The 15,011-nt window shown below is 42.3% G+C and overlaps 1 protein-coding gene across 1 annotated transcript in view; it reads left to right on the top strand.

The window, feature by feature from the left end:
- The window catches only part of LOC126199650 (uncharacterized), a 584,284-nt gene that overhangs the window by 563,202 nt on the left and 6,071 nt on the right, over nt 1-15,011 (top strand). Inside the window, exon 17 of the mRNA XM_049936577.1 lies at nt 8,946-9,105. Coding sequence (XP_049792534.1) covers nt 8,946-9,105 — 160 coding nt within the window. The remainder of the gene's footprint in view (nt 1-8,945; nt 9,106-15,011) is intronic.

The following is a 15,011-nucleotide window of genomic DNA, read 5'->3' as shown; positions in this document are numbered from 1 at the left end:
TGTGTGACTAATTTCTCAATAAAATTGTGGCTCATATATAACCTTTCAATAATTGACTGTGAATTTAAACTGGTAAATTTTGGACGTCAGCAGTGCTGCGTTATGGCCCTGAAAGATCATATTGAATAAATTAAAAATTCTTACCTCAATAAGGTCGCCGGATAACGCGTATATATCTGCTCCTATAAGAAATTTTTCTGGCGCAGCCCAGTGCAATGCTGGCCGATAGATTTGTCATGTATAAAAAGAAACAACTGATTTTTCTTTACAATAATCTGGATGACCATGTACTGGAGAAATTAGTAAGTTCTTTAAATTAAGATGAATGATTGTCAAAAGTTACTTTTTATGAGAAAGGTTATTATTAAGAGATTTTTTTTAAACATTTACGTGGGACTTGCTATAACAATACTACATATGCGCGAGGCTGCTTTTACCTTATACTACAATGCTCAGGCACCGCCATCGCTCCACACGACCGGCCCAGCCAACTCCATACACACGACTGCTCGCTATTACTACTACAACTGCTACACAGTTCCTACTGCAGTCAACACTGCTCTCTGGTCTGAGATTCTCTTATAGCTTACATATCGCAGGCAGCGCGTGAGCAATCCATCGAAATTACATCTGCTCGAGTGCGCTAGTAACAAATTCCTTAGTCATGGACCTCTTACGACTTGCCACTATTTTGCAGGAAGAATGGTATAAGATTTCCTGTATTTATTCATTCCGAGACGACTGGAAGCTGTTTTGAATGCCAGCGGTTTTCCTACCCATGGTAATGTGTTCTGTTGTTTTGTGTTTCCACATTTTTCTCCACACGCTATACATTAGATCTCTATAATGCGGTAGAATGTTCGTCATTATGGGCCGTCAGTGGAGCTGTGCTGGTTTCACGTCAGGGCACACGTAATAGAGGTGGGATTGACGGATGACATCGAAAAAGTTCAAAAATGTTCAAATGTGTGTTAAATCTTGTGGGACTTAACTGCTAAGGTCATCAGTCCCTAAGCCCTCACACTACTTAACCTAAATTATCCTAAGGACAAACACACGCAGCCATGCCCGAGGGAGGACTCGAACCTCCGCCGGGACCAGCCGCACAGTCCATGACTGCAGCGCCTGAGACCGCTCGGCTAATCCCGCGCGACATCGAAAAAGTACAAAGAAGGGCAGCTCGTTTTGTATTATCGCGAGATAGGGGAGACAGTGTCACAGACATGATACGTGAACTGGAGTGGCAATCATTAAATCAAAGGCGTTTTTCGTTGCGACGGGATCTTCTCGTGAAATTTCTATCACCAGTTTTCTCCTCTGATTGCGAAAACATTCTGTTGGCACCCACCTACATAGGGAGAAATGATCATCACAATAAAAAAAGGAAATCAGAGCTCGCACAGAAAAATTTAAGTGCTCGTTTTTCCCGCGTGCCGTTCGAGAGTGGAACGGTAGAGAGACAGGATGAAGGTGGTTCGTCGAAACCTCTGCCAGGAACTTTATTGTGAATAGCAGAGTAATCACGTGGATGTAGATGTAGATGTTTCAGTCTGTTGTTAAGAGCACGCGACAGCAATTGAAAGTAGGAGTTTAAAACGTAATCAGCTGCATTATGCTCTATCGATGTACCCTCAGTGCTGAGACGGGTGGAGCCATACAAGAATAACGGGAGACCGTAACGGATGTTGACCGAGCAGCGGCCGACTCAAAGACAGGTGCATCTGGTGCACCCGCCAGCCATCCATCAACGCGGCGTGGCCGCAGATTAGGACTGATCTGGCCAAGAAGGACCGGCCGCTGCGTCCAGACGGCGGGGCTGATGGATTGCCGGAGAGCCCCAGCACGGCCAATTCACTTAGCGCTACACGACGGCCGCAAGACGGAGCACCGTCTGGAGCCCTCGGGGAGACCTCGCCCGCTCCGCCACACCTGCTTGAGACCCAAACACGATCTGTCAAAAGATAGATTCTTTTTCTGGGATTAACGTCCCATCGGCATCGAAGTCATTACACAGAGCACCAACTCAGCTAGGCGACGGGGAAAAGGAAGTACCATAATGTTGTTTGTAGGAACCGTCATAGCTTTTGCCTTATGTGATTGAACAAGATAGGAAATTAACTCCCCTAGTAAATACAGGGTGTCGGTAACTAAAGTTCCAGTTTCAAAACTCTGTAAAATGAGAAGCACTGCTCAGAAATATGTCAAATTTATACAGCATATTATCGACGCAGGGGAAACGTCACGGAACAAAAAAAAATTAACGAAAGTTTTCTCACTAGTTGACGCTGGAAGCGTCATAAAGTAATTGGGTTCGGCTACAAATGGCAGATGAATCGCATTACTATGATTATGGTGTGAGTTGCTCATGAACGTTACTAGCCACATTGCAGAGTACGGTTCAGCATTCAACAGTCAGCATTCAACAGTTCTGGCACTGTTAGTTATGACTGTATTACACTATCATATTTCTTTGCCAAAGTTGGTATGTCAAATATTTATGTCAAAGAAATTTGATGGTTTAATACGGAACTTTGTCAAATCTCGCCTGTCGTCAAAGAAATATGATCAAATCTAGGGCCTTGCCGTAGATTTGATCACAAAAGTCGTTCGTCTTCTGTTCACTGTGATGTGAAATGTAACCGCTTGGAACGCTGGCGTAGCTGCACTCTCTGTAGTACGTTTGTATACATGGCTTCAAAGTTGCTGTGTTCCTTCGACTTTTTTGTATATAAACTTGCTTCGACTGGGTTTAGAGGTGAGTAAGGGAATCATTGCATGCTATTAATTGTGTTGATGGGCAGGCGACTTCACGTCCAAAATCACCGCTACAGCCATCCAACTCTACATCTGGAAACATCCAGGCAGCTTTCCAGCAAGCCGGAATAGAGAATGTGGTCACACTCTAAAACCAAATTCTTTCTTAGCTTTCCATTCTACTTTGTCTATTTTTGAACTCTGGATGCCACAAGTTAAAAAGCGTTTCATCTGTTTCGTATTTATTAATTTTGTGGTTGTTGGAACACTAATTCCATTAGTTAAATCATTCAAAAATAAAGTTAGTTATTATTGCCCATATAGTGTACGAAACATTTATTTACCTTCACATATTCCCTCTCCAGTGCTTTATAAACCGCTTCACACGTTTCTGGAAATATTTTGGCTAATGTACAATGTGATATTAGAGTGCTGTGTTGTAAACAGAGGTAGCTCTCTCCTGTATCAAGAAATGGCAGTGTCACAGTTTGCCTGTCTTCTGCACATATAACATTTCTCAAGAGAGTATTCTGTTCTGTAGTATGATAAGGCACTTTACTGAGCAAATACTGAAATACACTCTCATCCATTCGCAAGTAATTTATATATAGAACTTGACGTCCTCCACATGCAGCTCTCATAAAAAATTTTGCTGAACGCTTTTACTATCTCGACGTAATACCTATTGCGTCATCCAAATATGTTTCCTTTTTTACGCCGCTTTTCTTACAAGTACACACACAATACAATTGTAGTACTAGCAACTGCAGCTCATAATAACAAGCTGTTGTCCGCCACCTTGAAATTTGACGAAAAGTATGACGACAGTGTAATAACCCTTTTAAGCGCCAAGGCAAAGATTTTTGTCAAAGAAATTTCACAAATATTTGATCACATTTCTTTGTCAAGGAAATATGAGAGTGTGATACCGGCCTCAGGTATGCCCATCCACCACGGTAAGATCATATCAGATCGTATGGTAAAAAACGGTTAACTGTGCCAAAGCCAAAAACCGCATAAAAAGCAACAATGAAATCGGGTTTTAACGGTCGTGAGACTGGCGGAAGACAAGTTCAGTGTGGTGTCCAGTTTCTTCTGTCACAAGTTGAAATCGAGAAATAGTATGTTCCACGACTGATCCCCAATATCACAGGATCTCGTTCAGAATGCGTTGTGCAATGCGAGGCATCAATTCAGCTACGTTTGTAATCAAAACACTGAACACAACATCTTTCAGATAATCCCAAAAAAATGGCTCTGAGCACTATGGGACTTAACATCTATGGTCATCAGTCCCCTAGAATTTAGAACTACTTAAACCTAACTAACCTAAGGACGTCACACAACACCCAGTCATCACGAGGCAGAGAAAATCCCTGACCCCGCCGGGAATCGAACCCGGGAACCCGGGTGTGGGAAGCGAGAACGCTACCGCACGACCACGAACTGCGGACAGATAATCCCAGAGCCAGAAGTCACATAGAGTAAGATCAGGTGACCTGGACGGCCAGGCTGTAGGAAAATGACGGCTGATAATTGTAGCACTTCCAAAATTTCACTGCAGCAACTGGTTCACTTGCTGTGCAATGTGCGGAGGACCGCCATCTTGCAAAACTAGCCACAAATTCACGCCACTGAAGAGTTGGAATGACTGGTGTGCAGTGGAGTCTCATAGCCTTTACCAGTGATGGTGCAGGTAACAGGACCGACAGGAACCATCTCCTCGACAAAATATGGTCCTACGATAAAACAACGCGATCAACGCGCACCACACAGCTACCTTAGCTGAATGAAGCGATACCGGTTGATGTGCATGCGGATTTTATTTGCCCATGTTGTGCAGTGCTGCGTATTGACAAGTCCTTGAAGACGAAAATGGGGCTTCGTCTGTCCACACCACTGTCAAGCTCCATGCGAGTAGGGAAGTCAAGAGCGAACGTTCGTTTTGCTGGCAAATTAGGAGGAAGAAACTCCTCACCATGGCTGATTTTGTATGGACAGCAATGCAGGATGTTTCGTAGGATTTTATGCGCCGTGGTTGTACGCATGTTCAACGTTCGAGCAATTCCCCGTGCACTGCATAATAGCACACCAGCTCTCTACCCCTCCCGCAATGCTATGGCTGCATCTTCGACAGACGTCGGATCAACTGTTTTCTCCCTCTGCCATATTACACTTCAGAAGAACCGAAATTTTCGAATTCTTTAATCACGAGCCACTCGTTGACCAGTCTGGTGTGGTAATAGAAAACAGCAAAAGTAAAGGTGAAATTTGAAAATTCGCGATCAAGAAATCATTCACGCAGGAGGATGTACAAGCATACCGTCATCTAACCATCGCACAGGGGCCCACGTGGACGACATAGAGAAAAGCATCCCTAGCGTAGAGAAACAACAGGGAGAGTTGTAAAAACAAATGAGGCGCCAGGTCCTGATGCAATCCCAATTCGGTTTTACAGAGAGTACTATGGGCATTGGCCCCGTGCTTAGTTTGCATTCATTGCGAATTTTTAGGCGAACGGAAAATCCCAAGCGACTGGAAAAAAGCGCAGATGTCTGTATTAGCACAAAAGAACGGATTCGCAGAGTTACGTATCAGTAATCGTAACGTCGCATTGCTGTAGAATTCTTGGACATATTCTGTGCTCGAATATAATTTCCGTGAGACAGAAAAGCTTCTGTCCACGATTCAGCACGGATTTAGAAACCATCTCTCACGCGAAACTCAGCTTTCCCTTTCTCTTGTGAACCGTGGATGAACGGAAACAGGGCGATTTCATTTTCCTAGATTTCCGAAAAGCATCTGACGCGGCGATCCACTGCAGACTACTGACGAAGGTACGATGTTGCGGAATAGGTTCCAAGATAAATGAATGGCTCATAGACTTCTTAAGTAACAGAACGCAGTACCACAAGCTGCGACATTGTCGCGAGAAAAGAGTGACCCGTATATGTAATAAATTTCCTTTAATATACGTTTATGGTCACAAACTTTTTGATAACAGATTACCGGTTTCGATCTTCAATGACCATCATCAGATCCGCAGCAAAAATGGAAAAAACATAAACACACTCGCAAACTGTCTACAGCTTAAGAACAATACACAGACCACAATGAAAAGTAGTACTGACAAAATTTACATTTGTGCGCTTTAAATATGAAGAGGCATACCTGTTTCATAAAAACATTCTTTTCTTGCAACGGAGTGCCGCAGGGTGCGAGGGGCCCTCTGCCGGTCACGTTCCTCCAACAACTTCCCGCCTGTGCGGAATTCTGGCGTCAACGCTAACACAGGGCGCTGATTATGTGCAGCACTATGTTTTCTTTCATTTGTAGCTCCTTTAGCGATTTGTTTTATGGTTGTTTAATATTACCCGGTGCACTATCAACGGTGTTTAATATTCATGTCATTATCTAGAATATTGGCACTAGAGCACTTGTCAACCACTGTTCCTTAACTCTTCCTCTTTTTAACAATCTTTCTTTTGTCGCGTTCTTCTTTTTATTGCTTTTTATTATTATAATGTCTTTTATACGTTATAAGCTTATTACAGACTTCAACTATTGTATCCCCTTTTATTTTCGCTGTTTCAATTAATTATTGAAAACTAATGTATGCCGACATTAGCGACATCTGGTGAACTTACAACACAAACATCTTGTGGCTACTGTACGGCAGCTTGTTTTAAACAGTAGTACTACTGACAACATGGCTCATGCATGTGATGTTATTTATATGGTTTTGACGATGCTTCTGCTGATCCTGCATTTAATATTTGACGATGCCACTATGGCTGCAGTACAATGGACATTGTTTTTATGAAACAGGTATGCCTCTTCATATTTGAAGCGCACAAATGTAAATTTTGTCAGTACTACTTTTCATTGTGGTCTGTGTATTGTTCTTAAGCTGTAGTCAGTTTGCGAGTGTATTTATGATTTTCCCATTTTTGCTGCAGATCTGATGGTGGTCATTGAAGACCGAAACCGGTAATCTGTTAACGAAAAGTTTGTGACCATAGACGTAAGTTAAAGGAAACTTAGAACCCAGTGCGTTGTGATCGACGGTGAGTGTTCATCAGACAGGAGGGTATCGTCAGGATTGTCCCAGAGAAGTGTCACAGAACCGCTGTTGTTCTCTGCATACATACCTGACCTGACGGACAGGATGTGCAGAATTTGCAACTGTCGGCTGTTTGCTGATAACACTATTGTGTGTGGGAAGGTGTCCTCGTTGAGTGATTGTAATAGTAGGCCGACCAGATCTCGAGGAGAAAAAATCGGGACACTTGTGTTTATACTTAACTTCACAACTACACTTACGCTTATCTTTCTTGTCAGTTACTGTGATATTTTGAAATCGACAATAAGTCTAGGATGATTCAGCAGCTGAGAAACCCATAACAAGAATGTATCTTCGTTTTGTGAATTGGAAAGGCAAGTGTAGGTACATTACACACAAATACACTACTGGCCATTAAAATTGCTACACCAAGAAGAAATGCAGATGATAAACGGGTATTCATTGGACAAATATACTAGAACTGACATGTGATTACATTTTCACGCAATTTGGGTGCATAGATCCTGAGAAATCAGTACCCAGAACAACCGCCTCTGGCCGTAATAACGGCCTTGATACGCCAGGGTATTGAGTCAAACAGAGCTTGGATGGCGTGTACAGGTACAGCTACCCATGCAACTTCAACGCGATACCACAGTTCATCAAGAGTAGTAACTGGCGTATTGTGATGAGCCAGTTGCTCGGCCACCATTGACCAGACGTTTTCAATTGGTGAGAGATTTGAAGAATGTGCTGGCAAGGGCAGCAGTCGAACATTTTCTGTATCCAGAAAGGCCCGTACAGGACCTGCAACATGCGGTCGCAGGGATCGAATGAAGGGTAGAGCCACGGGTCGTAACACATCTGAAATGTAACGTCCACTGTTCAAAGTGCCGTCAATTCGAACAAGAGGTGACCGAGACGAGTAATCATTGGCACCCCATACCATCATGCCAAGCGATTCGCCAGTATGGCGATGACGAAGACACGCTTCCAATGTGCGTTCACCGCGATGTCGCCAAACACGGATGCGACCATCATGATGCTGTAAACAGAACCTGGATTCATCCGAAAAAAATGACGTTTTGCCATTCGTGCACGCAGGTTCGTCGTTGAGTACACCATCGCAGGAGCTCCTGTCTGTGATGCAGCGTCAAGGGTAACTGCAGCAATGGTCTCCGAGCTGATAGTCCATGCTGCTGCAAACGTCGTCGAACTGTTCGTGCAGATGGTTGTTGTCTTGCAAACGTCCCCATCTGTTGACTCAGGGATCGAGACGTGGCTGCACGATCCGTTACAGCCATGCGGATAACATGCCTGTCATCTCGACTGCTAGTGATACGAGGCCGTTTGGATCCAGTACGGCGTTCCGTATTACCCTCCTGAATCCACCGATTCCATATTCTGCTAACAGTCATTGGATCTCGACCAACGCGAGCAGCAATGTCGCGATACGATAAACCGCAATGGCGATAGGCTACAATCCGACCTTTATCGTAGTCGGATACGTGATGGTACGCATTTCTCCTCCTTACACGAGGCATCACAACAACATTTCACCAGGCAACGCCGGTCAACTGCTGTTTGTGTATGAGAAATCGGTTGGAAACTTTCGTCGTGTCAGCTCGTTGTAGGTGTCGCCACCGGCGCCAACCTTAGGTGAATGTTCTGAAAAGCTAATCATTTGCATATCACAGCATCTTCTTCGCGTCGGTTAAATTTCGCGTCTGTAGCACGTCATCTTCGTGGTGTATCAATTTTAATGGCCAGTAGTGTAAAATTCTTTTCTTCAGAAATAAAGAAGACTGATAAATACTACTTATTATAATAGCCTGGATATACATTGATGAGCCAAACCACTGTCACCACTGCCGTGACTGTATTTATTAGACTGTGACTAAACATTTACCATAATTCGCGCCATGTGGTCGACATCGAGTCGAACGTTGGATAGATATCGATAGGGGTCCGCACTTTCGATAGGGAAGCATTCTAGGATATCACCGACCTGGTTTAGTGTATAAACAAATAACAAGTTGTCACTTTTCATTTTAGAAAATCTGCCAACCTTAACGTAAACGTATCTTTACGGACGAGTGTGATCGTGTTGTGTTGTGAAATGCTGCAGGTGTGTGCGCGCGGCCCGGCCTCAGCCTGAACTTGGGCGGCGGCGACGCGTCGTCGTCCGCATCGCCTCTTCGACGGCCAGCGCTGTCGCTCGACCTGCCAGCGGGAGTCGCGGCGCAGCCGGGCTCCATCGACGTCTCTTTGCCGCTCGAGAGGCAGGGGTGAGTATTACCTAAAGCCTTTTGGATAGGGTGGATAGCAATGTGCGGCTGTTTGATGATGATGCTGTGGTGTACGGGAAGGTGTCGTCGTTGAGTGCCTGTAGGAGGATACAAGATGACTTGGACAGGATTTGTGATTGGTGTAAAGAATGGCAGCTAACTCTAAATATAGATAAATGTAAATTAATGCAGATGAATAACAAAAAGAATCATGTAATGTTTGAATACTCCATTAGTAGTGTAGCGCATGACACAGTCACGTTGATTAAATATTTGGGCGTAACATTGCAGAGCGATATGAAGTGGGACAAGCATGTAATGGCAGTTGTGGGGAAGGCGAATAGTCGTCTTCGGTTCATTGGTAGAATTTTGGGAAGATGTGGTTCATCTGTAAAGGAGACCGCTTATAAAACACTAGTACGACCTATTCTTGAGTACTGCTCGAGCGTTTGGGATCCCTATCGGGTCGGATTCAGGGAGGACATAGAAGCAATTTAGAGGAAGGCTGCTACATTTGTTACTGGTAGGTTTGATCATCACGCGAGTGTTACGGAAATGCTTCAGGAACTCGGGTGGGAGTCTCTGGAGGAAAGGAGGCGTTCCTTTCGTGAATCGCAACTGAGGAAATTTAGAGAACCAGCATTTGAGGCTGACTGCAGTACAATTTTACTGCCCCCAACTTACATTTCGCGGAAAGACCATAAAGATAAGATAAGAGAGATTAGGGCTCGTACAGAGGCATATAGGCAGTCATTTTTCCCTCGTTCTGTTTGAGAGTGGAACAGGGAGAGAAGATGCTAGTTGTGGTACGAGGTACCATCCGCCACGCACCGTATGGTGGATTGCGGAGTATGTATGTAGAGGTAGCTTTTCACCTTACTCGGCTGCGAGGGCCTGGCTCTCTTGTTGCACTTACCAGTTCCGAAGACTGCAGTTCTTGTGAAGTACCACTCTCCCCAATACACTCAAAAAACGCACGTCCGAATGAGACGGTTATAGGTAGATGTGATGTCACGAACAAACAAATGATTACAATTAAACAGAAGTGGAGGATTTATTCAAGAGAAAGAGCTTCACAAATTAAGTCCGTAATGTGTTATTCCACCTCTGGCCATTATGCAAGCAGTTATTGAGCTTGCCATTGACTGATAGAGTTTCTAACATCCCTACCACAACAAAGGTCAAAAATTAATTATTATTGTAGTGTTGCTCACGCTGCTAAATATTGCATTTTCGGGCAACAACAAAGTTATATTATGTAGTAGGTGTCATTAGACACAGTTAATAAAGTCATTTCTTGAAATAATGGATAAACTAGGCACTCATCTTCTCATCTTCTCGTGTTTCCCACGCTGGTCTCGTGAACTCATGGCTCAATCGTCGAAAATCTAGGTAGTGATGATTACTAGCTCGGATGCAAAGAGGCCTAGGTGTTATTCTGCGATATATTAAAAGTTTTATGGATGTGTTTCATAAACCATTCTTGAAGATTAAACTTTTGCAAGTTAGGACAATGGTGACGTAAAAAAGTAATCAATCCTCCGAATTTAAGTCACACTTCTTTTTTATTACTTTCGTTGCAATATCACGTGACTCGTTACAAAACATCACTTCACAATATAAAACATACTTTAAAATATCTTCCTCAGTGTTAAAGTTCACATTTCATAAATTGACTACAATTTACGTCTTTTTAACATGACGACCAAAGCTTGACTCTCTAATAACCGCTTACGCGCCCAAAAATCAGAGTTACAAGTACGTCAATGATCATAGTGACAAAAGAAAGAATACACATAAGAATAATATCATTGCAATATATACATATCGATGTATCGAAGTACCTCTACATTAATGAAATCAAATCTGAATGTTGTCACAGAAATATGTTAACTATTTTACAGAAACACAGTAAAATATTGCTGGTATCGAGAGGTTGGGGTGAGGTGCCGTAATGGTTACGTGATTAAAGTACCATTACAAGTTGTTGTATGTCCTCCTAAGGATATGGTGCAAAATTCTGTTCAATTGGCGCGTCATATCGTCTAAATCCCGAAATGGTTGGAACACTCTGCCCATAATGCTCCTACTGTTCTCAACTGAGGAGAGAACTGGCGACCTTGCTGGCCAAGGTAGGGTTTGGCAGGCGCGAAGACAAGCAGTAGAAACTCTTTCCAAGTGTAGGTGGGCATTATCTTGCTGAAATGTAAGCCCAGGATGGCTTGTCATGAAGGACAACAAAATGGGGTGTAGAATATAGTCCACGTACCACTGTGCTGTAAGGATGCTGCAGATGAAAACCAAAGGAAATGAAATTGCACCCCAGACTACTCATCATTGTCAGGTCGTATGGCAGGCGACAATCACGTTGGTATCCCATTGCTGTCTGGAGCATCTCCAGTCTGTCTTCGGCTTGGTACCTCATTGACTGGAGCAGAATTGTTTGCAGTGATGAATCCCATTTCGAATTGAGCTCAGATGCCCAGTGAAATATCTGGAATGCATAAACGGTATAAAAGCTCCACTAACAGAAATCAGAAATGAATCCTTCAAAACTGGTTGCTTCCCTGACTCTCTGAAGCATGCCAAAATTTTACCAGTTCACAAGAAAGGTGACATAGAAAATGTTGAGAACTACAGACCAATAGCCCTATTGTCATGCTTTTCCAAAGTGATAGAAACAATAATGAAAAACATGCTTTTGAGCTATCTAAGTAAATTGAACCTCCGCTGCAATGACCAGCACGGTTTCAGGCCTGGTAGAGGTACAGAATCTGCAATAGCACAATTTACAAAAACAGTTTTAGAAGCACTAGATGAGAACAGCTATGTAACTGGCCTTTTCCTAGACCTGCCTAAGGCATTTCGAATTGAGCTCAGATTCCCAGTGAAATATCTGGAATGCATAAACGGTATCAAAGCTCCACTAACAGAAATCAGAAGCTGTTGCATAAGTTAGAGGCACTAGGAATAAGGGGAGTGGTTCTCAAATGGTTTCATTCATATCTAGAAAACAGAGTACAGTCAGTAGAGATCACACATGTCTCCAGTGGATCAAAGTACATTGACAAACATATATCTGATCCACAATATATCAATATTGGGGTCCCTCGAGAAAGTGTACTAGGTCCTGTATTATTTCTGGTTTATATAAATGATTTCCCACAACGTATCAGCCGTGGAGAGAAGATATTGTTTGTGGATGACAGCAACATAGTAATCACCAGTAAGACACCAGCACAAATATTGGAAAATTCTACTGAAGTGCTGAGGGATGTTCACAAATGGTCTCAGGAAAACAAAGTAACTCTCAACGTAAAGAAAACAAATACAATATGCTTTAGAATGAACAGGAAACAGAGTCCCTTAAATTTAAAACTAGATAACATCTCCATAGATGATGTACCTACAACAAAATTCTTAGGGTTGCACATTGACAGCCAAATGAAGTGGAATGAACATGCTATGAAACTCTCAAAAAAGATATCCACAGCATGTCATGCACTTAGAGTCCTTGTATCCACATGCAGTAGTGAATGTTTGAGAACTGTATACTTTAGTTATGTTCATTCAGTAATCAGTTATGGTATTATTTTCTGGGAAAACAGTGCTCAGAATTTACAAACAGTATTTAAAATGCAAAAGAGAGCAGTAAGAATTATAACAAAAAGCAGTAAGTGGGCCCACTGCAGAGAACTTTTGAAAATGTTGGAAATTCTAACTGTTCCTTGTGAATTTATATTCCAAACCATAGTGTACATCAAGAAAAACATAGAAAATTATAGCACAAATAGCAGTTTTCATAACTATAGTACAAGAACAAGTCACTGTCTTCACCTAAACAGGAAGAATAAACATAAGACTCAAAATAGCTTCTTCTACGAAGGTGTAAAACTGTATAATAAACTGCCGCAAAAAATAAGAGAAGCAGATAACATGTACTGATTTAGGAAAAATCTTAAATTGTTTTTGCAGGAACATTGCTTTTACACTATAAGTGAATTCCTTAGTACAAAATGATTACAAATAGCTTGTTTCACAAGGAGCAAAAATGATTGTAAATAACTTATATGTCACAATGTTTAACTACATGTAACAACAAACTGTATAAATATATGAATGTATGCAACTGACAACATCCATATATTTTAAAATGTCCACGGATGGCTAAATAAATAAATAAACCCCAGAAAGTGGTGGAATACCAACATGATTGTCGCCTGCTACACAGCACAATGAGAAATAAAGGTCTGGAGTGCCATTTCATTTCATAACACGACCCCTTTGGTTGCCATCCTTGGCTCCCAGCACAATGGTATGTCAACGATATTCTACATCTCATTTTCTCGCCCTTCATAGCAAGTCATTCTGAGCTTATATTAAAGCAAGGTAATGTCTGCCTGCATAAAGCAAGAGTTTCTACTGCTTGTCTTCATGCTTGCCAAACCCTGCCTTGGCAAGCAAGGTCGCTACATCTCTCCCCAACTGAGAACTTTTGGAGCATTATTGGCAGGGCCCTCCAAGTAACTTTGGATTCTGACAATCTAGCACGCCAAATGGACAGAATTTGGAACAATATCCATTGTGAGGACATCCAACAACTCTGTTAATCAATACCAAGCCAAATAACTGCTTGCACAAGGGCCAGAGGTGGACCAACATGTTAGTGTCTTCCTCAATTTGTAAAAATCTTTTTCTTAAATAAATTGTGCAATTCACCTGACATTGCAATCATTTGTTTGTCTGTACATGTACATCATCACACCTACCGATTTCTGCCACATTTTGATAATTCCTTTGTGGTGTGTGGTTTTAATTTTTGTTTTTTTAATAACCTGAAAACTGTGTTTTCCAGTGAAATCGTATTCAGTGCCATGTTTAGCTGCATTAAATTTCCTACAAAAAGGTCCTGTTCATTTCTACTGTGGGACTGATAATTTGTGCATAGAAAGCAAGCAAGTATGAAGATCTTGCACAAGGTTTTTTTTTAAGTTGTTGCAGGCTGCATAAAACCTATTGGTAGGCAGCAACTGAATCACCCTATATAGTCTGGGAGCCCATGACAAAATAAATCTGCAGTTATTTTGTATTATAAGATGTAAAGGAGACTACAGTTATATGTAAAGAAATTACAGTTCATGTGGAACAATACAACTATACATAAATGCCATTTACATTGATGCTCCCATCCCAGTGTGTAGGAGGGAGTGGAGGGCTTTAGTATATAAACTCCTTGATTGCTGATGGATCTATTTTTCCGCAGTATGCTACACTTTTTTGTCACAGGTCGACCTCTGATCTTTCAGAGATCATTTTAAGGGGGCAAAGATATGTAAGACACATGGGGAGGTAGCGGATCTGTAAGCAGTATGTTCCAGGACCTACCATCAATATTTTTGAGGGAACTTGAGGATCTTCTTTATCACATGTTACTTAGTATTATCCTGGAGAAGCACAGTTCCATTTGAGAGCTTGCCTCTGCGATTTTTCTTGCTGGCCTGTTTGAGCCTCAGCAACATGTTGCATTACCACACAGTGTTGACTGTTGCACTCCTTGGTAGCCAGTGAATGAGTAGAGGTTCTTCTTCATTGAAAAAGAAACTGAGCAGCACTTTTCTAGCCTTCAGGAGACAGTGGGTATTTTTTGTATGAGGGGAGCAAGGACTGCACCATGCCATACTCATCCATTTGGAGGCAGGGTCGAAGTGGTGACACCACATTTCATCATATAGCACCATCTGAACAATGTAATCCATTCCTTGAACCATGTCTTTCAACTGAAGGGTGAGGCGAACACCCATTCCCTCCGTCTTCTCATACTTTGAAAGATCTGTGGATGCAAAGAAATTGGATAACTGGTCTTTGTGCTGAGTGGGAGGAATTCATCATGCAACAAACTGCAGAAC

Source organism: Schistocerca nitens, chromosome 8 (assembly GCF_023898315.1).
Source record: "Schistocerca nitens isolate TAMUIC-IGC-003100 chromosome 8, iqSchNite1.1, whole genome shotgun sequence".
In the NCBI taxonomy this organism is placed as follows: Eukaryota; Metazoa; Arthropoda; class Insecta; order Orthoptera; family Acrididae; genus Schistocerca; species Schistocerca nitens.
The sequence above is the reverse complement of the archived record's forward strand: the minus strand, read 5'-3'. Positions and strand labels throughout refer to the sequence as shown.